The 24,518-nt window shown below is 45.3% G+C and overlaps 2 protein-coding genes across 4 annotated transcripts in view; one reads left to right on the plus strand and one right to left on the minus strand.

Annotated features, from left to right (window-relative positions):
- LOC144932589 (unconventional myosin-X-like) overlaps nucleotides 1-14,941 on the plus strand; it is a 47,193-nt gene extending 32,252 nt beyond the window's left edge. Inside the window, exons 11-22 of one of the 2 annotated variants that reach the window (XM_078856810.1) lie at nucleotides 3,845-3,984; nucleotides 5,242-5,478; nucleotides 6,945-7,102; nucleotides 7,769-7,892; nucleotides 8,609-8,933; nucleotides 9,112-9,319; nucleotides 9,445-9,581; nucleotides 10,775-10,898; nucleotides 11,325-11,628; nucleotides 12,186-12,484; nucleotides 12,730-12,963; nucleotides 13,062-14,941. In XM_078856810.1, the coding sequence (XP_078712936.1) occupies nucleotides 3,845-3,984; nucleotides 5,242-5,478; nucleotides 6,945-7,102; nucleotides 7,769-7,892; nucleotides 8,609-8,933; nucleotides 9,112-9,319; nucleotides 9,445-9,581; nucleotides 10,775-10,898; nucleotides 11,325-11,628; nucleotides 12,186-12,484; nucleotides 12,730-12,963; nucleotides 13,062-13,157 (2,386 nt within the window). In that variant the 3' untranslated portion in view covers nucleotides 13,158-14,941. Of the gene's footprint in view, nucleotides 1-3,844; nucleotides 3,985-5,241; nucleotides 5,479-6,944; nucleotides 7,103-7,768; nucleotides 7,893-8,608; nucleotides 8,934-9,111; nucleotides 9,320-9,444; nucleotides 9,620-10,774; nucleotides 10,899-11,324; nucleotides 11,629-12,185; nucleotides 12,485-12,729; nucleotides 12,964-13,061 lie in introns of those variants that run through there. The other variant, XM_078856819.1, reaches the window with a different exon arrangement.
- Nucleotides 14,942-15,044: 103 nt separating this feature from the next.
- Nucleotides 15,045-23,965, minus strand: LOC144932598 (tubulin gamma-1 chain). Of its 2 annotated transcripts, XM_078856841.1 has the most exons (12): nucleotides 23,789-23,965; nucleotides 22,783-22,895; nucleotides 22,103-22,270; nucleotides 21,798-21,866; nucleotides 21,423-21,502; nucleotides 21,144-21,270; nucleotides 20,955-21,041; nucleotides 20,394-20,543; nucleotides 18,718-18,870; nucleotides 18,448-18,609; nucleotides 17,893-18,108; nucleotides 15,045-15,661 (listed from the first exon to the last, which is right to left on the minus strand). In XM_078856841.1, exons 1-11 carry the CDS (start codon nucleotides 23,835-23,837, stop codon nucleotides 17,914-17,916), a joined length of 1,353 nt encoding a protein of 450 aa, XP_078712967.1. In that variant the 5' UTR covers nucleotides 23,838-23,965; the 3' UTR covers nucleotides 15,045-15,661; nucleotides 17,893-17,913. The 2 variants fall into 2 exon arrangements, with proteins under 2 accessions (XP_078712967.1, XP_078712957.1); XM_078856831.1 differs by lacking the exon at nucleotides 15,045-15,661 and having other exon boundaries at nucleotides 15,973-18,108.
- Nucleotides 23,966-24,518: the final 553 nt, after the last annotated feature.

A 24,518-nucleotide genomic window follows, 5' to 3' on the forward strand; every position in this document is an offset into this window, starting at 1 on the left:
CGGATCACCCGAACTGAAGTGAAATCACTTTTATAATTGGGTGAACATTGACATTCAGTGGGTTTAGCACTTTTGGCCAAATGTGACAGTTTCATATTAAATCGCAGGATTGAGATTGTGGTGGTTTTGAGAGGCCTTCATTTGGCAGCGGGGTTGACCATATCTGGTGACGCTACTTGGTTAAACTTGTGTATTGAGTTCAACTGAGTCGCAGACGTACTCTTGGAGGCAATAACGCCAATCCCTCTGGGGGACCCGGCTTATATTCTCTGCAGCGTGGCTGGCTCCGCCCTTGGCCACGACCACCTTCCAGAATCCTCGAGCAGGATCTGGACCCCGACCACGTGACCACCCCTAGCCCCCACTTTGGGCCCCTTTGTAGACTGAAACGGTCACGTGTCCTCTCGGGTCAACCAGAGTGGCATGGCCTCTAGTAACCTCATTCCTACGGCCGGCACTCCCACACCCTATCCTGTAGGGCTGGCACTGCACGCCAAGCGTGATGCCATCCTGCGCTATCAATCAGCGCTCACCGAGCCCCTCTAGGGCTGGTACTACACCCACACCATAGTGGTAGCCATGATGTCAATGCACCGCACACCGTGCCTCTCTCGGGCCGGCACTACACAGTGACATCCCGCGATGTCACTACACTTGTAATAATCAGGGTGAATGTGATTCAGCCTTTATAAATCTAAAGACCTGCACAGTAAAGTGTATCCTCCGAATCGGTAACTGTTTAAAAACAAATTATTCGAAATGGGCAGACTGTGGACACATACATGCTAATTGACAGTTGAAACATGATTAAACTCCAAATTTGTTATGAGCAACACACATTTATGTGTCGTGGAGATGTAACATTACATGACACTGCACACTCCATTTTTTCCTGCACAGTATTTATCAGCACTTGGGATAAAACTCAGCCGGCCACGTTTCATCGCATGCGCTTGCGGCCCAAGCCACTAAATCATGAGGGAGGGCAGCTTCTGGGTTTATTTCCTGGCCATGATCCCAATGCGGTCACCACCCCCGCCACCCACCCGTGCCGAGACGCCTCCACGAGGCGCCCTCAGACGGCGGACGAGTCACGCTGGGCGTGACTCTGCAACCACGTGGTCACTTGGCGAGGTGGAGAGTGGAGGGTGTTGGGAGGGTTGTTGGGGGCGGAGGGTGTTGGGGGGGGTGGAGGTTGTTGGAGGGGTTGGGAGGGTTGGAGGGGGGGGGCACTCGCCCACATCCTGGCTTCCTGCTCACGCCGCAGCGTTGCGACGCGTGCAGCCAAACGCTGCTCGCTCATTCGCGGCTGCCCTTCGACGCTGCTGCCCGGTCAGCTCCCACAGCTAAGCGCTGCTGCTCAGAGGATTCGCAGCTGCGCCTGCTGATGAAGCTGCGTTTTTACCCCGGCTAACTATCTGCCAAAGAATTTATCGTGGGTGAAATTCAAGCAGCCTTCATCTGTGGTTATTGCACAGCCACAAGCTCCCTTTGGTGTAATATATATGCAAGATATACTGTATATGCGAAGTCTACATTGTGTGGCCTGTTCTGCTCCTTTAAACACATAAAAGTAAGTTGTTTTAGTTATAAGCTATGTATTAACTTTATCGGTAGGAGTGGGGGGCTTCTGATATATAAAAACTCTAGGTAATTGTTATTACTCATTTTCTGGTTTTATTTGAGTTTGTTATATATTTCTGAATTGTCCTTTGATCATATGAGTGTTAATATTGAGTACTTTGTTTATTCGCAAGGTGCGATGAGTGTGGTGAGAAGGTGCTCACTTCTGGATGGTTTACTTTCCATGACAACCGCAGCAGCTGACATTTTTTTTATAAACGTGGAAACAAAAACGTTTGTATTTTTGGGTCTTTCGGTAAAGTCATGTAGATAGGTTAAACAAAACACTCGGACATTTCGATCACAACACAAGCGGTCGTCTTCAGGAAAAGGGGGATTAGAAGGCAAACTGTTTATAAGGGTTTTAAATGGGCGTAAACCCAAATGTCAGCAACCAATGATAATGTAAGTGGTGGGCAGCCAACCCGATGATGGTTGGTTTTCCACCAAAGGGCTGCCAGGTGAAAATTAGCATGTTAATGTAAGATTATCATGTTAATGGCAGATCGCAGAGCCGCAACCAAGGGGTCGGCGCGCGAAGTGACTGTGACAGAGCAAGTTTGAAATGGGAGTAAAGCACAACTAACATCATAGCCAATTATGACTTAAACTTATTGATAAGGTCCTTCCAATGATTGCTCCGTTTATACCCATCTTCTCGGTGGAAATTGTGTCTGTGTCTATATATATGGATGGCTTCATGACCGAATCTTTGTTGAAAGCCAGTGGGCTTGCAAAATATCTTTGTCTTAGAGAAATCAATTTCGTGTGAGCCCACCGCATTAAAACAATGATCAGCCACGGTCGAGGTATTGGTCCTACTGTGTTTCAGATCTGCCTTATGTTCACGAACACGGTCCGAGACATGTCGCTTAGTTTCTCGAATGTGACTACTGCCGCAGACATAGCTTAGTTTGTAGACGCCGGTGTATTGCATGTCAGGGATCACATTCTTCACAGGTGGGATCAGATCACGAATTTTAGGTACTGTATTAAATCGAACCTGGATCTTGTGTTTGCTCATGATTTTGGAAATCTTTTTAGTGACCCCTGCTTATGTATGGCAAGGTGATGGTTTTGATTGGGTCCTCAAATGGTTCTTTCCCAACGGTTGGGGTGATGGCTTTACGGAGTGTGTTGTCTGAATATCCATTCATCTTGAGAGCTTGATGTACGTGTTCCAGTTCACTGGCTAGGTGATAACGATCGGAAATACATAGAGCTCTATGGTGTAGAGTGTTGATGAGGGAATTCTTCTGGGCAGGATGGTGGTGGGAGTCAGGTTTTAGGTTGGCATTCGTATGGGTGGCTTTCCTGTAGACTGTCCCATTGAGCCATCTGGTCTCTTTTCGATTTAAACATCCAAGAATGGTAACTTGCCATCCTTTTCCACCTCCATGGTAAATTTTATGGCTGGGTGTAGGAAATTGATGTGGTTGAGAAATTGGTTCAGAGCTGGTCGGCCATGTGGCCAGATGACGAACGTGTCATCTATATACCTCTTCCACAAGGACGGATGTAGAGTGGATGCCTGGATGGCATCTGTCTCAAATTTCTCCATGAAAACATTGGCTACAACTGGAGATAAGGGATAACCCATTGGGGGTACCTTCAACTTGTTTGTAGAATGTTCCATTCCAGATGAAGTAAGTGTTGGTGAGGCAGTGTCTCACCAGGGCCGGTACATCAGCATTCAGTCCTTGTTGGACCAAATCTTCAATGATTGCAATGGTGTCAAGCACAGGAACTTTGGTAAACAAAGAGACCACATTGAAAACTAACGAGCAAATCACCTGGAGATAGTGAGATGTCCTCAATTAACGATACCAAGTGAGCTGATTTGAGTACAGCTGAGGTGGTCTTACCAGTGAATGGTTGTAAGGTCTCAGACAGAAATCGGGCCAGTTTGTCGGTGGGTGAGTCAATGGTGGAGACGATAGGACGAAGGGGTGTCCCTTTCTGGATTTTTGTTTAACCTATCTACATGACTTTACCGAAAGACCCAAGAATATGAATTCCTGCAGTCACGAAAGCTTTAAGTAAAAAAATGTTCCATTAAATTGCTTATTATTCTGCTTGAAACGGAGTAGTGATAACATTTTAAATATTTCCCAATGATTTCCAATCCCAGGAACATTTCAACTCGTGGGGAGGAGAAAAGGAGCGGTCGAGTAGGCGTGAGGAGTGTTGGAGTTCCACACCGTGCGTTACTGTATTTCAGACCACACACGTTTGCACTGGTGTCTGGCTCGCGCACGCTATTCTGTAATGCGGACACTGCGGATGATGTGCAGCACTGGCTGATGCTTCTGCAGCGAAGCAAAAGGGACATTCCTGGCGACGGCGGCAACATTCTGCGAGGTGGGACCCTGGCTATTGCTGAGCGCAAGAGTGTTTAAGCGGGTTTTATTCAGACATTCATATTGCAAAGTGCCTCAACAGCAAATAAAGCTTGCTTTGATTCCTGATGCGGGGATGCCTTTGTGAGGAGTTATCCGTGGGTTTACTCTGGGTTCTCTGTTTCCTCCGATAACTATTCCTCTTCTAGCTAACTGGCTTTGGCCAAACATACCAATGCTGAAAAATTACCTGCTTCCATAACAGAAGTTTTTTTTTGGGTTAGATCGTGTAAATATATCAATGCCTCGTTAAAACCTGCCACCACCCAACAGCCAATTCGTAAGGATTGTCACGTAAGCAGAACATGCCAATTCGTCACTAGTACAGCACACCGGTGTGTTGGAGAGCCCAAGCCACAACATTTACAAACTGAGTACGACGTTTCGCCAGTAATTACAACTAACTTCATCAGGCGACAGCCAGATTTGTGGAGAAGTCTAACCGTTTAGTTCCTTATATAGAGGCGTATATGTGGTGACCACACATTTATATATTCACGCGATCTAACCCAAAAAAACTCTTGTGGATGTTAAACCTAATTACCTGCTCATTACTCAATTGGAATTACACACAGCAGCAACATTTTCCCCCTTCTGTAAAAACTTTGGAAGACCCTCCTAAAAATGTATTGATACTCAGTGAGGCTTTGCTAGGTATACCAGAATAATAACAATGCAAATATTTACTTTGAAAAACATTTATCAATTGATGAACAAAATATATTTTGTATTCCAAGTCGATGTTTTGAAATTGTCAGGATTCCACATTTTTCAGTGAAGCTTTTGCAGTATTCATGACATTTGTTTCACATACATAACACCAATTCTGGAATTCTCTACCACTGTCCTATACATCAATAAGATCTTTAAAAAAATGTTTACGGTTCCTAAAGTTCACTGATTAAAATATTTACTGTATATGGTCAGGAATGAAATATTATAAATTCGTTTTTGAGTAACTTTTTATTTATTTAATGAATAAAAGCATTGCTTTTATTTGTTTTTCATGGCTATTTCTGTATTTGATCATTAACTTTGGCAAATTTGACTTAGAGAATTGAATAACTCTTTCTTGATGATTATGATCATATAAACCATATTTTCGAGAGAGGAAAAGAAACAATCTAGATACAGCGGTTATAATTAAACTATTTTCCTAATTGAAGTGTTTTTTTCCGTGTTTTTATCTGACGATGTTTTTTCCCCCTTCCCTCCGCAGGCTGGTTGTACAAGGCCTCGGCCTCGGATGCGAGTTCCCTCGTCCCCACGGGGAGGGGTCCCCAGGGGCCCCTGCGGGTCTCGTGTCCTCGGCTGCGGCGGCGCTGGTTCGTGCTCACGGCGGGCGCGCTCGAGTACTACCGTGGCAGCGAGGCGAACGCTCCGCGTGCCGGCTGCCTCGTGTTGACCCCGATGTGCTCCGTCTCCCCGCTTGACGGCACCCAGCAGGGCCGCACCGGTGAGGGCTGCTCGCGACCGGCGGCAGTATTGGAGGCAAAGGGAGTGATGGAGGGCATGTGTATGCACGTATGTTGAACTTTTTTCGCACCGTACGTAGCCAACTATGCTAATCGCATGTGGGGGAAGGACAACAAACTAAAAACAAAAGCAGTTCTAAACAAATTAGTTTTCAATCGAGATTTAAAAGCGCATAGCACTCGTGGCTTCCTAATATCGGAAGGAAGAGCATTCCAGATGGCCGCAGAAGTGCATCTGAAAGCGCGATCGATGCAGTGACCATCTTTAGTATGACTGCCTTCCCCCCACCCCCAAAATCCCTCTTGAGACCCCAAAAAAATTACTTTGTTGATATCTCCTTGAGAAAACACATTCAGTGTTTTTAGTTAAGGTAAGGTCCTATTTCTGGACCCCCCTCTCTCCCCAGTCCCCTTGGGAAGTATCTAGATCCTCATCTGAGCAGTGGTAACCAAACGTAAGTGTTTATTTCGATTGTAGATGAGCGGCCAGCAATAGAGCAATAACAAAAATGTCTAAAATAAGAAGTGATGCTTGTATTGAATTAAGTAAGGTAATAGAAACTTAGGAAATTAGATGATGGGAAGGCGTTCCAAAACGTGAGGACAGATTCAAACTAGAAATGTTACCTCCTAACATAGCGTGGTTTAACACCGTGTGGATCAGTTGAAACAATCTGTCTGGTAAAGTGAGGCTGTTGCATGGATGAAAATATCAAAGGGTGAAGTTAATGGGGACAATGACTGGTTATAACGATAAAAAACAGTTTTAAGGAAATTGTGTGAAAGTCATTTGGGTGAATCGGTAAGTGTAGGAGTATCAATCAACCCAACACTGAATATTGTCAAGTGGAGTCAAGAACTCCACAGCCACTCAAAATCTAAATGTTTATCTTCTGGGTTGGGCTACTTGTTGAGCATTTCTTCTCTCAAATGATTAAATTCGTGAACTTTCACGAAGGTTCCCGCGGGTTGTGCTTGGTGGAGAAAGCTTGACAGAAGAAATACTCAACATGCGGCGGCCTAACCCTGAAGACCACGCTTTGCGGTGCTACGCGCTCTGTGCCCCTCACACCAGCCAGAGCAGGTGATGGCTAACAGCACTGAGAGACGTCTGCAAGGCCATGAGTCTAAAAACTCAACGATTTAGTATTTTACCAGATAAGGCCCACTGAGCTATATAGTTATTTTTCAGAATCGACCTGGCCACAAATGATAGCTCAACGAAGTGGCTTATCATGTGGTAATTTACAGCAGCCAAATACTCGAAATGCATAGTTGAAAATGTGGAGGAAAAAATCGGAGGACCTGGAGAAAAAATCCACGCAACCATGGGGAGAACATGCAAACTCCAAATATACAGGCGTCAGGGTAGAGATCGAACCCACGACCTCCTGTGTGCCAGTTGAGGTAATTAACATCTCGCCTGACGTATGCCTGTACCCCGTAGGGAACTGGAGCTTCACGGTGTACGGGCGAAGGGACTCGTACACGCTGTACAGCCGGCAGCAAGGAGAGGCGACCCGCTGGGTCCATGCCATACAGAGGGCCATTGACAGCAAGGGGTGCGCAGATACGCCAACCTCACTGCTCATCCAAGACATCGCTGTAAGTGTTTCTCCTTTGGAAAGCATTATAGATGTATGTTGTCAAATATGTATAATATATAGTGCCTGGAATGTGCCTAGTTGTCTGTGTTTGGAGAAGGTCACAAAGCATTTGTAATTATTTGAAGAATGTTTGATTAATTTATTTCAAAGGCTCTCTCGAACAGAACTTACCCCAACAGTATGTTCAAGGCTATACTTGAGATTTTATATTTGGTTTGTGTATAAATGACATCTGGGTCGGGTGTGTGCCTACATGTGCTTACGTAATTAGGTGCGTACATGAATTTGTGTTTGTGTGTGCATGCTTGTGTTTGTGTGGGGATCGGTGCTAGCCACTGCACTACAAACCTGGCCACCTGGGTTCGATTCCCGCTCATGGTCAACACCAGTGATGATTATTTGAACTGATCCTGGGCCTCCCCTAAGTCAACCCAGCCTCATATGAGTACATGGTGCAGTGTGTAAACATTGCCACTAGGGAGACGAAGGCAGCCGGGCATGGTGCTGGCCACCCACCCTCTCGTGTGCTGTGCCAGCTTTTATAGGTGCTTGCTAAAAGCACTTTCCCCAGCAATCTTATTAAGGATATATGGGTGGGTCTTTGTGTGTATGCACGTGTATGTATTCATGCGTGTCTTTGTCCTGCGACCCTGTGCCTCACCAGGAGAGTGGTGACGACCCCGACCTGGTGGATCGCACGTGCACGCGAAACCCGATACTGCGCTACTCTCCCCGCGCACTGCTCTCCCCTCTCCTGCCGCTCCCCTATGGCGACAACCACTCTAATCGTGAGCAATGGCACCCACACAAGAGGCCTCAACTTATTACCCACACTGGGGGTCAGAGTGCACACCTAGGGGAGCACCGGAGCCTTTTCTGGCTCGTCTGATACAGAAAAAATCGCTTAAGTGCTGTAAACATGAGTTACGGTAATAATGAGTAATGGCATATTTGTTAAATAATCTGTCAATGCAAATTACAAATACTTGATTATGTGCTTAAAAAGTTAACTACATTTCTTATCCAAGGTTGAATAACTTAAAATTTCTGGTTGGCCACATTGCTAAATAGCTATATAATAATGTTATTTTATGTTTATGGATTCGTTTTTAAGAGGCTGTGTCTGATTCTTACAATGTAACTACTGAATTGGTTGATAAACGCCACTTATGGAGTTCTGACGGAGTTGTGGTTAAAATTGCTGTTCATGTTGTGGTATTGTGTTCTAGCCATGAACTACCAATTCCCATTCACCATGAGTGGGTTGAAAGAACGTCTGAATAAAACTTTTTCCTGCTTTGTTTTTCGATTGCTGTTTTAGTTTTACACAAACAGTTTCTCACCACCCCAAGTTTAACTGCTATGCCTGGTTTAAATGCATTTACTCCAGGCACTCAACCTTCCAAAACATCCCATGCAAGAACTCTGCTGAAAATTATTCTTGAAACTCTTGAGTCTCCCGGGTAAACAAAGAGCTGTTTGTCCTGTCCTCATGTTGGTGCAGCATATGGGTACAGCTCTCTCTCGGAGGAGGCCGTGCGTCTGTCCCTGTGTCTCCTGGAACTGGAGAGAGTGCGGGATCCCACGCCCATGGTCCAGGGCATCCTGCAGACGTGCTGGGACCTGCTCCCTCTCCGGGACGAACTCTACTGCCAATTGGTCAAGCAGACAATGACTTGGGAGGGGGTGGATGGGTCCACGATGGGTGAGTGGGAGGGCAAGGGGGACGGCAGCCTCAACCTCCGAGTATGGCACCTCCTGGCGTGTACCAGCTGCACCTTCGCGCCCAGTCGCGCTGTGCTGCGGTACCTCCACTTGCACCTGCGGCGGTGAGCTCAATGATGTGTGCTGTCAGGCATGTGCATACGCTGCGTAGCGCCAGTACTTCTCTATAAGAGAGTAGTGTTACTCTTGCGGTTCAATCATAATTCTTCGACATACATTTTAATAGAGGGTTCTCTGCGCACACTTTTCATCGTATACTCGTTTTCTTACGATGACAATCAGAGCACTTGAGCGGAGCCGAGACCAGGAGCTCTGCCGGTACGTGGCCTTCACATGGACTGCACTGCAGTGCAAGTTGTGCCGGCAAAGCGTCCCCTCCCGTGACGAAATCCAAGCCCTGGCCGAAGGCCGAGAAATCAGCACCACCATCTTCTGCCATGGAGGGGGCTCCTGCCCAATCTCGATCACCTCGCACGTCACCGCAGGCGAGGTGAGTGGCTTTCCGGTATTCGGTCGCTTGTGTTGCTTGTGCGTTGTAGCGTGAGGTTCATTTGCAATGCGTGAGGAGGTTGCAGAGAAAATGTCATCCCTGCCCCTTCCATGCGGGGTGAGCAGGTGGTCGCTCGGCTGCTGCGAGGACTCAAGATGGAGGGCAGCTGTAGCAAGTTTGCGCTGTTCGAATGTGGCCCGGACGGGGAGCGAGCCATCGAGGAAAACGCCCTCCTCGTAGACAGTCTGGCCAGGTTTGAGAGGTTCGTCTGCTGCCTTTGCGGGACTACTGTCTTAGAATGTGAGCATGTCTTGACTTAAAGCTTTCGTGACTGCAGGAATTCATATTCTTTGGGTCTTTCAGTAATTTTTGCCTGCAGCCCTTTGATTGGTGGAAAGCCCACCACCGCTGCGGTCGCAGCCCACCACTTGCATTGGCATTGGCTGCTGACATTTGGGCTACGCCCATTTCAAACCTTTATAAGCAGTTGTCTTTAGAAGCTAACCCCCTTTTCCTGATGACGACCGCTTGTGTTGCGATCGAAACATCGCAGTTTTTTGTTATTATGTTATTTTCTTTGAACCTATCTACGTGACTTTACCGAAAGACCCAAAGAACATGTGAGCATGGATTGTGTTTTACAGCAAAGTATGTTAAGTACATCAAAAAGCTCTGTTATCCGGCACCTTACTATCCCGAATGCTCTATTAACCGGCATCTGTCAAAGACGGTAATACAAATCTTTCTTGACATATCTGGAAAAATTCCAATAGCCATCTGTTATTTTTCCGTGCCCTTCTCATATATGTTGTTTACGGAAGCTTCAGGATGCTGCCGAGCAGTGGTGCTAGCGACCTCAATTGGAAGCATCCGCTATTGTGATCGCGTTGTGCTGTATCATGACTTTATCACTGAATATTATTTTGGACCATACGTAGCCAACCGTGCTAATTGGAGGTTAAATTGTAGGTTTAGGTTTATTTCTTGAAAAGTTTTATGTATTTGTAAAATTTGGTGAACCATAAGTATAACTCAGATAATTATCGACATTTAATTAACCGGCACCCTCCATTCCCCATGGATGCCAGATAATGGAGCTTTTGCTGTAAATTCTGCAGAACTAAAAGTGTATTATACTCTTTGGTTCTTTCGGTAAAGTCACGTAGGCAGAAAAAAAAAATCGCAAAAAGAAATTCAGCAGTTCTACTGTTGCATCTTTCCACCTGATGACGATTGCTTGTGTTGCGATCGAAATGTCGTGATTTTTTTTTTCTCCCTACGTGACTTTACCAAAAGAACCAAAGAGTATGGATTCCTGCAGTCACGAAAACTTCAAATCAAGATTAAAAGTGTATTGTTTCTCATGATGTTATTAAGATGTGTATCTTTACTGCATGTGTATTGTTTCTCATGATGTTAAGATGTGTGTGTGTATATTTACTGCATGTGCTGCAGGCTGGCAGCAACCAGGGAGGGTGTTGATAAGAACCAGTGGAAAATTTTCTTCAAGCTCTACCTTGTTTTGGACACTGTTGTGGCTCAGGAAGACAGCATTGAAATGGCATTCATGTTTGAGCAGGTTAGTTAATAAATAATGAGCGTTTTTACAGTGTAATTCATGCAAACAGCATCTCACAATACTCCACACTTCACAAATATGAAGCTGTATATATCGTAAGATGTTCTCGACCAATTCCTGAGTACGGAAAAAAACCCACTCGAATGGGGCGACGCTATCCCATACAGGAAGAACAGAAGATATTAGTTTGCGCTTTACTCTACCACCTTCTGGCTAGCCCAGGGTATGGCACTTCAACACCAACGGGAAGGGAGTTACGGAACAAATGTGCGATCCACCAACCCACACCTCCAGTGCTGGATTATAGGGGTACACTACCTGCGCAGTTCCCTTAGCCTGTCCTGCCACACTGATTTCATTATTACATGTTATATGCAGCATATGTTCCATGTGTGAATGATTCTTGGCTGCACTGTGTTACCCCAGGCCCATGACAGCATGGCACGGGGACGATTCCCAGTGAGTGGCGAGACCCTGCAGTGGATGGCGGCGCTCAGGCTGCAGTTTGTTCACGGCAACTGTGCCACCGTGGAGACCGAAGCGTCGAGTTGCGCCACCAACTCCCCGCTTGAGATGCACCTGGAGGACTTCTACCCCACGGGCCATTCACAGATGTTCCTCTCCAGCTCCATTAGCACCCTCGCTACCTCCACCGGCACGCCCACTACCCCAGCATCACCAGTCACACCTGGCAGTGTGAGCCAGCCGTTCACATTCTCCCAGGACATGGGTGAGTTTATATAGCGTCACTTTATTTCATTATACAACATACTTTACCCTAACATGGCGAGAATCTAGTTGGATTCATTGTTGTTATTGCATGGAGGGGTGGGGGAGTAAACAACTTCGTTTCAGGCAATTTCAAGTTTTGGGATTTAGGCCAGGAACTTGAAACACACCGATCTCCCTTGTGAATTGTCATGGAGGTCGTAATGTTTGCGTTTGTCGTTGACATTGCTTCAGCGTTTATTCTCTTCAGCTCAACTGGCTAGTTGTGAGAAACAAGTGTTGCGCTCGCTCTTCAAACTGGCTCACCTTTGAGTGCACAAACTCTTGGGCTAGCCAGACTCCCAAACAGTGCGGTGGTGTTTTCTTATAGTCTCCACTCCACATTATGGAGTCGGATTCTCATTCAATGAATTCAGTAGCAGTGAGTATGCTACATCAGACAAAAAGTATACATCACAGGACTAGTATCTTAATGAAAACAAAATTGATGACCTTGACATTTCAAAAACAAAACTGAACACAAACGTTTAATCATTAAGTTTCATTTTATTCCTACAGTTCCAACACCTCCCGACTCTACTGCTGTACGGGTTGTAGAGAGGAGCACACGGGGTGAAGGGTTACTTAGGAGAAGCTTGCGCGAGGCTGCCGGATCCTTCATGCGCTTGAGGAGGTCCCGTCGGGACCGGCAGGAGCGGGCAGAGGATGATGCCAGGGTGCAGCTGCTGACACTGCGAGCCGAAATTCTGGCCAAGTGGCGCCTTCTGCACGACACGGACCCTGAGCAGGCCGTTGCCAAGTACATGCAGCTGGTGCGGCAGTGGTCGGGTTACGGTGCCACTCTCTTTGATGTGCAGGTGGGTGGAATCCCAGATGGCACAGCATCTTGCCCAGGCTGAGGCTGCATTGCTTGCATAAGCACTGAACCCAAATAGTGTAGAAAATATTGCCACAGATTGAGCCACATTCACATTTTAAAGATTAAAAACGCTAAAAGTCAGTTAAAGATTGTCTTCCTTTCCACATTGTTGGAAAATTCTGAATTAAAGTTCTAGACGTTTTTGGGTGAAAAATGAGACAATTTCTCTTCCCTTTGCCGCAGTGCACGGATGGGCAGTTCCCGCGTGAGCTGTGGCTGGCCGTCAGCTTGAAGTCCTTGTCGGTGTACGTGCGGGGCCAGGCCGAGCCAATTGTTTCCTTCCCGTACGAACGAATTCTCTCCTTTGGGGCGGCGCCCCCAGCCGATGATGCACACCAGAGCCTGATCTCCACCCCCCTCCTTCCCACCTTCCAGCTAATCATTGATGGACAAGAGATTATCTTCCAAACCAATGAGGTGCGTATGATGACTTTGCAACTGACACTTGTATTGTTGTGTATTTGACATTTCCATAAATATTATATTTGTGACTATTTTGGTGTTGTTCTTTGCAGGTGGCAGAAATCTCCAAGTTAATGGAGGCTTATATCAATGTCATCATGCGTAAAGGGGAAAGCGTGCACTCAAAGAGCCAACTCTGTAAAAGTTAACCTAGGGAACGCAGAGTAATTTAATTTCATAAGATGTATTGAGGTTACTTCGCCTAGCACCCACGTGTGGGTCTTTCAGGTGGCGAGCCCATTGACACGAGTCTCTTTTTGCAAGGGAGATCTGGGATGCAAAACAAAGAATGTACAAATGTTGCAGTAGAATGAGTAAAACAATAATGCCAAATAAGACGCATGTCTCAGTGGTACCAATCTATGAGATATATTCCTGCCTTGTTACTGCTCAGCCTCCTTCCAACTCGTGATAGACGATTGTCTTTGCGGTTGTTCAGTAAATATATTTTATTTTGTTCAAATAAGTTTTAATCAGTTCATACCTCTACCCAATCCGCTGGAAATGAAAACTCAACACAAACTACTGTATAAAGCCTCATGTTTGAAATACTGGGAACAGTGCACCTTGGTAAGTGCCTTATCCACATGGTTTACAAGTATGTGTAAATTCCTGAAATGAAAGAGGTTCCACAAAGCAACATGATGGAAGGAACTTGAAATTGAGCCCAAAGTCACTATTTGATGTGCTTGAGTATGTAGTCGACACCACTGTACTGTAGGATTGATAGTGCTGTATATGTTGGGCAATAAATTGAGAATTAAGTGTTGTTGGGTTATTCATTGAAAACTATGTTTTCATTTGAGAAAGCACTTGCTACAGATATTAACAAGGCATTACCAATGATATTAAAATGTAGCCTTAGAATTTAACTTTGTCAAAAAAATATGAAATGCAGACAATTCAAAACCATACAAATATAAACTGAACCTGAAATACTGGTCATTAATAAAACTGCAAGCCATGCTCGCTGCAACAGCTCCATACCCAAACAGGTGGTAACTGACAAGCCTGATATGGCTCGCTAAAGTCGGGCAGCTTTTATTACCTAATCATCTCTCCTTTTTTATGCCTGGCAAAACAGAGTTGTACATGTAAAACGAACCAGCATAGACTACTTAAAAGCACTTTCCATCGTTCCCACTGCCAATGCAGTGTCGCTTTTCACCACTGTTGACTGCTATAGCCCAACTGTTGAGAGGTTTAAAAACATTGCACTCTTATATCCTCTTGCAAAGTGCCAGAAATGAACTAGTGCCTTGCAGCAATCCCACCAGTTCCTTTATCGCACAAGGGTCTTTGTCCCAAAATAGCGCCAGCTGACAATCGGTTGTTTTAACAGCACCAGGTAGGCTTTGTATGGTTTACACTGCCATAGCCTTACTCTTGTTTACAAAGCCAATACGTTCCTGGGACTCATCCAGGTTTGGACGGACGTGTGAAATATGCTGCTGGCAGCATTTCTGCAAAATGGATTGCAGGGAGTTTACTTATTTATTCCCTGTTTTTTGATAATCACATTTTGTATAAAAAAAACTCGAATAAAGCAACTTTTTTATTTAAATATGTTTAATAGATTTGTAAAGTGCAATCGTGTACAGGTGCATCGCTTGTCCTGAACTTTGGAATCACACACCGGAGAACTGGACAAGTTAAGGAAACTAGAAAAAGCCCAAAAATCTGGCATTTTGAAATGCATTATTGCACTGTGGAAATACCATCTTGTGGAGTTTGGCATTTTCTAATTCTTTACATTTTCCACAATGTAATATCTTGGCATAACTTGAATACTGTGCCTAGTTTTGAAATGGCATTGATAACTTTTTCATATTCCTGTTTTGCTTGCTTTGTCAAAAAATGCTTCAACTGCAGCACAATGCAGCCATATTTTGTTTCAGATGTTTGCCTTAAATAAAATAAAGTATAAATGTTTGTAAGCCTCCTTTCGTGTGTACACTAACGTATCTTCCAGCAGTGCCTTGTAGAGCTTCGAAGTCCAAGCTTACACAATACTGTCGTCACATTAACTGAAAACAAGTAAAATATTTATTTCAGACTTAAGCCTCAAATGTGTTACTTTTATTATTTCTGGTACAACCTCCGTCAAAATGTTGTCGACCCTGTCAAGTTTCAATTAGGGGGACATTTTTTTGCTTTCCAATAAAGTAATTTTTCAAATATAGATAACATCACGTGGCCTATATTCGTTTTTGTATGTCATAAGATATTTAAGCTCCACTGAGAAGCAGATTGACCAGAAATACACCCATAGTAAGTTGGAGGCTTTCTGATCTATGCTTGGAAAAAGGTCTCCTGACTCGATTGAGGTACCGGCTTGCCAAGAGGGCAGCCGCTGCAGCATTCGCTGAAGCAAAAGCCCGGGCGTGGGAGTTTGGAGAGGCCATGGAGAGGGACTACCAAGCAGCCTCATAGATGTTCTGGAGGACATGGCTGAGGCTGTTTTCAGTAAGGGTGATATAACACTGACCTAATCTAGGGAGATAGTCGAGAGGTGGAAGGAACCACTTTGAGTAGCTCAACCTGGTGGATATGCCCTTTTAGGAGGCAGCCCTGGAAGTAGCTGGGGTGGTTGGATCCATCACGGTTGCTGAAGTCGCTGCGGCGGTTGAGGGCCTTCGTGGCAGCAAAGTTTCTGGGGTGGATGAAATTCGTCCAGAGTTGTTGAAAGCGCTGGACAGTGGAGTGTTGTGGTTAACACACATCTTCAATGTTAGATGAAAGGTGGGTACAGTACTTCTGGACTGGAAAACGGGTCGTGGTTCTCTTTTTTTTTTAAAAAGGGGACCCCAGAAGGTGTGCTCCAACTACAGAGGAAACCCAGCTGTATACCATCTTGCCACTGTGGAACCCATATATATTATACAGTGAGGGAAAAAAGTATTTGATCCCCTGCTGATTTTGTACGTTTGCCCACTGACAAAGAAATGATCAGTCTATATTTTTAATGGTAGGTTTATTTGAACAGTGAGAGACAGAATAAAAACAAAGTCCAGAAAAACGCATGTCAAAAATGTTATATATTTATTTACATTTTAATGAGGGAAATAAGTATTTGACCCCCTCTCAATCAGAAAGATTTCTGGCTCCCAGGTGTCTTTTATACAGGCAACGAGCTAAGATTAGGAGCACACTCTTAAAGGGAGTGCTCCTAATCTCAGCTTGTTACCTGTATAGACACCTGTTCACAGAAACAATCAATCAGATTCCAAACTTTCCACCATGGCCAAGACCAAAGAGCTCTCCAAGGATGTCAGGGACAAGATTGTAGACCTACACAAGGCTGGAATGGGCTACAAGACCATCGCCAAGCAGCTTGGTGAGGTGACAATAGTTGGTGCGATTATTCGCAAATGGAAGAAACAAAAGAACTGTCAATCTCCCTCGGCCTGGGGCTCCATGCAAGATCTCACCTCGTGGAGTTGCAATGATCATGAGAACGGTGAGGAATCAGCCCAGAACTACACGGGAGGATCTTGTCAATGATCTCAAGACAGCTGGGACCATAGTCACCAAGAAAACAGTTGGTAACACACTACGCCGTGAATGACTGAAATCCTGCAGCGCCCGCAAGGTCCCCCTGCTCAAGAAAGCACATATACATGCCCGTCTGAAGTTTGCCAATGAACATCTGAATGATTCAGAGGACAACTGGGTGAAAGTGTTGTGGTCAGATGAGACCAAAATGGAGCTCTTTGGCATTAACTCAACTCGCTGTGTTTGGAGGAGGAATGCTGCCTATGACCACAAGAACACCATCCCCACCGTCAAACATGGAGGTGGAAACATGCTTTGGGGGTGTTTTTCTGCTAAGGGGACAGGACAACTTCACAGCATCAAAGGGACGATGGACGGGGCCATGTACCGTCAAATCTTGGGTGAGAACCTCCTTCCCTCAGCCAGGGCATTGAAAATGGGTCGTGGATGGGTATTCCAGCATGACAATGACCCAAAACACACGACCAAGGCAACAAAGGAGTGGCTGAAGAAGAAGCACATTAAGGTCCTGAAGTGGCCTAGCCAGTCTCCAGACCTTAATCCCATAGAAAATCTGTGGAGGGAGCTGAAGGTTCGAGTTGCCAAACGTCAGCCTCGAAACCTTAATGACTTGGAGAAGATCTGCAAAGAGGAGTGGGACAAAATCCCTCCTGAGATGTGTGCAAACCTGATGGCCAACTACAAGAAACGTCTGACCTCTGTGATTGCCAACAAGGGTTTTGCCACCAAATATTAAGTCATGTTTTGCAGAGGGGTAAAATACTTATTTCCCTCATTAAAATGCAAATCAATTTATAACATTTTTGACATGCGTTTTTCTGGATTTTGTTGTTATTCTGTCTCTCACTGTTCAAATAAACCTACCATTAAAATTATAGACTGATCATTTCTTTGTCAGTGGGCAAACGTACAAAATCAGCAGGGGATCAAATACTTTTTTCCCTCACTGTATTTTTCTTGAAGAATTTATCTAAACTATTCAAAGCATTTAGCGGACTTTATTAGACATCAGTGCATTTTTAACGTTAACTTAACAGAAAAACTATATAAATGCATTTTTACACATGGTCACATGGTATTACTCTATTGGAAGATTCACACATTGTCCTAAATCCTAGTTTATATATCATCACTGCAGTTTCAGACATGTATATATTGCATCTAATAAACCTTAAAGCAAATATAATCACACCAATATAAACAGAAGAGCTGTAAATGTAGACCTTAGCTTCTCAGTGGTGAGTGCTGAAATAATCAACTTGAATCCTGAAAATGTTCGTGATATACCCACTCGGCAAAAATGAAAAACATTTTTTCATCGACATTTTCTAATTAAAAACAAACTGAGTCATTTGTCAGGTCACTTACAGAGGTGTTGCCATGCCCATATTAGGCCTGAGCACCCCAGGAGATGTAGTCTGGCCGTGTGGCTGCCTGGTACTCATCAATGAGCTGCTGCACGACCTCACGCGAATCATCAAATTCAGACAAATCTTCTTTAAACATGTCTTCCTTGCGGAACTGATCCAAAAATGCCTCGCGTTTCCGCAGCTTGTCGTACTGTTTGCACGTTCTGTCAAACAACTGCAAGACAGGTAAAGTGGTCATTACATACTGCCAAACAACACTTCAACAAAACAGGCTTGTGCAGTTACATTGTTCATGTGTTTTGTTTAAATACGACACATTAGGGGGAGCTGTGGCACAGCTAGCACACTGCACTATGAACCTGGCGACCAGTTATTTCCAGCTATAGTAAACAGCAGCTAATTACATCAGACCTTTGACAGCGTGGCCTGGGAAGGCCTCTTTATCCAGCCGCCCGCCGCCGATTCACAAAGGACTGTAATTATTTATTCACCCACACATTAAACTGTAGCATATGTGTGCACTTTATATGCTCACTTCCAGTGAGAAACTTACAGAGGAAATACTGGTGTGGTTGGCCATCATGAGGCCGCTGACACGATGCGCAGAAGTGAGATAAGGTGACTTGCGTGACAAGGCCACCTGGATACTGGCCGGGCCCCACGGGATGAAGTTTGCAAGCTTCCGCTCCCGAATCCGTTGCAGACTTTTGTGCACCTGTGCAAGCACAATCGTTAATTCGTAAACATTTTGTGTTTGTTTTCGATTCAGTACATTTAGGTCTGAGCAGTGTACATGTGTATGACTTAAGAAACCTGACTTTACCTGTGTTGGGTCTACTTCTCCCTGTATGATGTTGAGAATGGCAATATAGCAGTGGTTGGTTTGGCGGTCACGGCCAGTGGAAACCATCACATTCTTTGGCTGCAGTAGTCTTCTCATTACATCTAAAACCGTCGTCTTGCGCACACTTGCCACCTGGTGGTGTAAAACATGGCCATATTACATGAGAAAGAAACATTTCATGATTGAGCACTAAAACACATCCATAACCATTGTCATTTGTAAACACTTAATAACAGGACCCTGCGGGGTGGGCTAGTAGGAATAATACTTAGTACCGGTACAGGGATATCAACCGGGTATAGAGGAATTAAAGAAAAAATTATCGTGCACAAATAAGGCGATTAAATGTATCTCGTCTCTGTGTTAATAAGCCTCCCGTACTAGGCCTCGCGAAGCCTGCCGCACTAGGCCTCGCGAAGCCTACCGCACTAGGCCTCGCGAAGCCTTCTCTGCAGTAGACTTAGCGAAGCCTTCTGCACTAGGCCTCGCGAAGCCTCTGCAGTAGGCCTCGCGAAGCCGCGCTTTTCGTGCACAAATAAGGCGATTAAATGTATCTCGTCTCTGTGTTAATAAGCCTCCCGCACTAGGCCTCGCGAAGCCTGCCACACTAGGCCTCGCGAAGCCTACTGCACTAGGCCTCGCGAAGCCTCTGCACTAGGCCTCGCGAAGCCGCGCTTTTCGTGCACAAATAAGGCGATTAAATGTATCTCGTCTCTGTGTTAATAAGCCTGCCGCACTAGGCCTCGCGAAGCCTGCCGCACTAGGCCTCGCGCCGTGCTTTTCGTGCACAAATAAGGCGATTAAATGTATCTCGTCTCTGTGTTAATAAATGTTTCTTGTCTCTGTGTTAAAAAAAACGTGCTGCGTTTCAGTAAAGTAATTTTTTAAATTAACGTGCTGCGTTTCAGTAAAGTAATTTTGAAGCAAAGTTTAAAGTTTTGTCGTGATGCGCCGGAAGCGACGACCATCTTGTTTAATTCACAGATCGCAGGGGGAGCGGGCGGCCATCTTGTCGGACAGGGTCATGCCAAGTGTTTGCAGTAGGGGGCGATGTTGATACACGGACGGACGGACACATTAATCTATTGGTGGTCTGGTCCACTTCGTTCCTACCAGTAAAATATAACCTCTCAAACAAACATGTTAAAATAAATGTTTAAACAATACGTACATAATTTTTTCTATCTTGATTCAAAGGTCATATTGACCAGTTATAATTTATATAAAATAACGTTAAGGTCAAGGAATTGCCTTTTTTCTGCATGTTTTCAAACACGGCAAACCATGCATTCCCATCACTTAAGAAACACAATCTTTAAAATGTAAATAATGCATAAAATACTTTGTATACAGCACTATATGGGTACCATCTTAGTTGCTGTGCGCTCCACTTGTTTCCTTAAAAACCTTTCCTAGTGATTTTTCAGTAAGCATGTTAGCAAACAATACAAAACATTACACCATTAGGCAGCCATGCATCAATTATCTACTGTCTCTGTCGTATGGATCAATACTAGGCATATTTAACTTTTGGACAAATTATTAGGACCCTTTATGTTTAATTTCTCAGGACACACCAAATAAAAACAGTTGAATTAAAAAATATTTAAGCAGGCATGGGACATGAGCCTGGTTGAGGGCATGTGCCAGCTTACCGACTGATCAGTCGTAAGGGGTGTGTAGCCAGTCATGAGGAAGTGCAGACGGGGGGTTGGAATGAGGGAGGCAATGAGGCCGATGAGGTCATTGTTCATGTAGCCTGGGTAGCGCAAAGTGGTGGTGCTGGCGGACATGATAGTCGACACCTAGTTTGAAAAAAATACATTTGCATTAGCTCAGTAAGCAACAAAACAGAGGACCCCACATCAATATCATCCAACTAGAGGTTTCGGCCACAACAAAACAGTCTGCATCAGCAGCAGGCCATGCTTTCCCACCTGATGACGGACGCTTGTGTTGCACCCGAAACGTCGTGATTTATTTTCTACCTACGTGACTTTACCGAAAGAACCAAAGAGTATGGATTCCTGCAGTCACAAAAGCTTCAAATCAAGATCCAACTAGAGTTTAGGCTTATGGTGCGACTGTCAATATATTAATTTGGTAAGGTGCATCGTTACTTTTGAATTCAAATCGAAAAGTTCCTGTTGATAAATACTTGATACTAATTCCAAGTCTAAGACTCAAGCATCAACAATATGATGCAAATTACTTACCAGCTGGTTGATTTGAGAGAAGGAAGGATTCTGTATGTGCAGTCTGTCTGTGGCTATCCTGTTTAGGGCTGTGTTATCCAGCACAACCTAAAGGTGAAATATAATAATACAATCATTTTAATGTAAGTTACTTCAGGGCCAACAAATGTCAACTGAAATGAATATGCAGAGGTGGTGAGCCACATGTACCACACAATCGGCATTCTGAGTGAGTCGTTTAAGCGTGAGCAGGGAGTTGTACGGCTGCACCACCACATCGCTCATCTCATCCTGGTTCGGGAACACAGAGTATGTCTGGATCAACTTCTTTGGGAACCTGCAAAAATATTTACAAAGCTCATTCCAATTTGCCAATTAACAACAAGTTGCATATATTCAAGCACACGTGTAAAGTTAACTCTGAAAAGTGAGAAATTTTATAATTAACTGTGTTACTATTATCTAGCTGTCTGATGTGAACTACAATACCTGTCATTGAGTTTTTCCAACAAATAGGAACCCAGGCCTGAGCCTGTTCCCCCTGCTATGGAGTGGCACAGCACAAACCCCTGCAATACAGAAACCAAAATATTGTACAAAAAAATGAAGCATTTCATATCAAGTTGCTGCTTCAGTGAACTTAGACATAAAATAACAGATACAGGTAAAACAAGTGTTTTAAGTCACTAATAGGACAGGAAGACCTGGACATTTTAGCTGATTTCCAGGCTTTAAATAAAATATTATTATTCACAAAAGGATTACCACAATCACACAACTCCGTTTACTAATATGAAAATAACGAGTAGTCTGTTTTCAAAACATCGTCACAATCTATTCTGAATGGGGTAAACTGGCACTCACCTCCAAGCTGTCACTGCCATCAGCTTCTCTATCAATAATATCAAATATCTCCTCATGGATTTTTTCACCCTGTGGAACATTACAAGACATTAAAAAAGGGTAATTGCAATATACAATAATTTAACGGTAATAACCCAGTTACTAATAATGATGCAGTACCACATACTGTCCCTTGGATGGATGGCCAGCTTTAACAAAATGACTATCGCAAAACAACTGCTAGAAAATAACCAGCTAACATACAAAGTATACATTACACCGTATAACTAACTACATGTGCACATTATAAAGAGACGTCTGTGTACCTGGGAGTGACCACTGGCCCAGTTGTTGCCGGCGCCTCCGCCATGCTCTGACAGATAGATGTTCTCAGGATTGTAGAGGTTGGCGTAGGACGAGTTTACAATGGAGTTGATGACGCGTGGCTCCAGGTCCAGTAACACAGCTCTAGGGATGTAGTGCTCATCATCAGCCTGCAGAGTGCAGTACATCACAGAAATCAGCTGAACCGGTGTGCGACAGTGGTCATCCAGAACAGACCATACAACATAACGACACAATGCCCAATCCACAAATACGGAGGAGACATTTCGGTGATACATTCCGCTGCTCCTGATGCGGTTATCTGGCCTGACCGCCTGAATGTGAAATTGTAGTTGTTGGTCTGCATCTACATCCGCCATACTTCAGAATAAGCTGAGCCACTTCAATGTCATATCTATGGGACCTTTTTGCCTGTATCAAAATTATGACAAAATAAGAATATGCTTTACCCTTTCTACCAATAAAACAATGTTCGTCTCCACCCAAACCTGCCCACTTCATGCCCACCAACCAGCTAGTGTGGCCCACACAGGGACATTTTGAATTAGTCATAGGACCGGTATTATCCTGCATCTACATGGGCAGTAGCGCACAAGGCTGCTTTCCTTACCCCGCATTTCCAGGGGGGGGGAAATCATCTCGACCTGAAATGAAACCAGACCTGGTAGAAGAAAACGTCCTTGCGGTCCGTGCCCTCCGTGGCAAAATCCTCCAGGATCCCATCGGGACTGATTCCGTGCTCGGCGCACAGCTGCTTCCAGAACTCAAACCCGACTGCAACAAAAAAACAAAGCAGTCCAGTTCAATAATGTGCTTTGAAATGGGACCTTTTTGCCAGTATCAAAGTATGAAAAAATAAGAATAGGTGTTATTGCCAGACAGGATAAAACCTATTCTTATTTTTTCATAATGTGCTTTGCATGAAGCATTGGGGAAACCCAGAGCCAAAGCATTACATTGGCACAATGCAGATTTTGGCAATAAGATGTAGATCTCAAATGAGCACAAGTGGTGCTCACCTCCGGCTTATAGCCCTGAGCCAGTGATGGAGAACCACATTCCCATGGCGGTGGCAAGTGTATCGTTAGAACAATCGCTGTACTTGACTATATATTCGCTTTACAAGTGTAGTTTGAACGTTGTATACAATTCGACGGCCTATTTGATCAGATTCTATCAGACGGCCTTCTCATGTAGTTGTCAACAAAGGCTTGAAACCCGTATGTATCTGTCCCATTACAGCACAGTTGACTACGTACGGTGCGCACTGTACACCGGACATCACGCACAGTGCGCACTGTACACCGGGCAACACGGACAGTGCGCACTGTACACCAGGCAACACGTGCAGTGCGCACTGTACACCGGACATCACGCACAGTGCGCACTGTACACCGGGCATCACGCACAGTGCGCACTGTACGTCGTGCATCATGTACAGTGCGCACTGTACGCCGCGGCATCTCCCGTCACTTAGCAACGCGCGCACAGAGCTCGTCGTGCTCGCTCGACCGACGACTCATAAAGAAGACGACGACGGATAATGATGATGACAACGACAGAGGCGACGATCGGCGTGGAGCGCGATGGAGGCCGCCAGGCTCTTTAAGTGTGAACGCGACAGGCGCGGGCTGCTGCCGCTGCACCACCACCACCCCCCAACTCACTTTGGTTCCCGCACTGCCCGAGCTGCAGGGTGATGATCTCTCGCGGCATCTTCTCTCTCTGTGTGTGTGTCTGTCTCGAGGAGGAGGAGGAGAGGGGGGTGTGGGGGGGGGCGCCTTCGATCCGGGCCCGCGCTGCTACTGCACCGCCGCCGCCGCGATTCCGCTGCCGAAAATGGCGGGAAAATTCCCGCGGTGACGTCACAGCGGCGCGCGCACGTCGACGTGAATGGGGGGCGGGGCGGGGAGGGCAAAGGGGGCGGGAGAAACGGGGGGTGGAGGGGGCGGGCGAGATGAATGACGTAGACGAAACGACGCTGGGCATTCCGCCTGAAGATGCCGGTTGTAATTTATTGGCGAAACGTCGTAACTCGAATTGGAGGGTGGAGGGGGCGGGCGAGATGAATGACGTAGTCGAAACGACGTTGGGCTCTCCGCCTGAAGATGCCGGTTGTAATTTATTGGCGAAACGTCGTAACTCGAATTGGAGGGTGGAGGGGGCGGGCGAGATGAATGACGTAGTCGAAACGACGTTGGGCTCTCCGCCTGAAGATGCCGGTTGTAATTTATCGGCGAAACGTCGTAACTCGAATTGGAGGGTGGAGGTGGCGGGCGAGATGAATGACGTAGTCGAAACGACGTTGGGCTCTCCGCCTGAAGATGCCGGTTGTAATTTATCGGCGAAATGTCGTAACTCGAATTGTAAGTGTTTTCAGTGTTGTGGGTTTACTCT

The sequence above is a fragment of the Lampetra fluviatilis genome, chromosome 1 (assembly GCF_964198595.1).
Source record: "Lampetra fluviatilis chromosome 1, kcLamFluv1.1, whole genome shotgun sequence".
NCBI classification, from domain to species: domain Eukaryota; kingdom Metazoa; phylum Chordata; class Hyperoartia; order Petromyzontiformes; family Petromyzontidae; genus Lampetra; species Lampetra fluviatilis.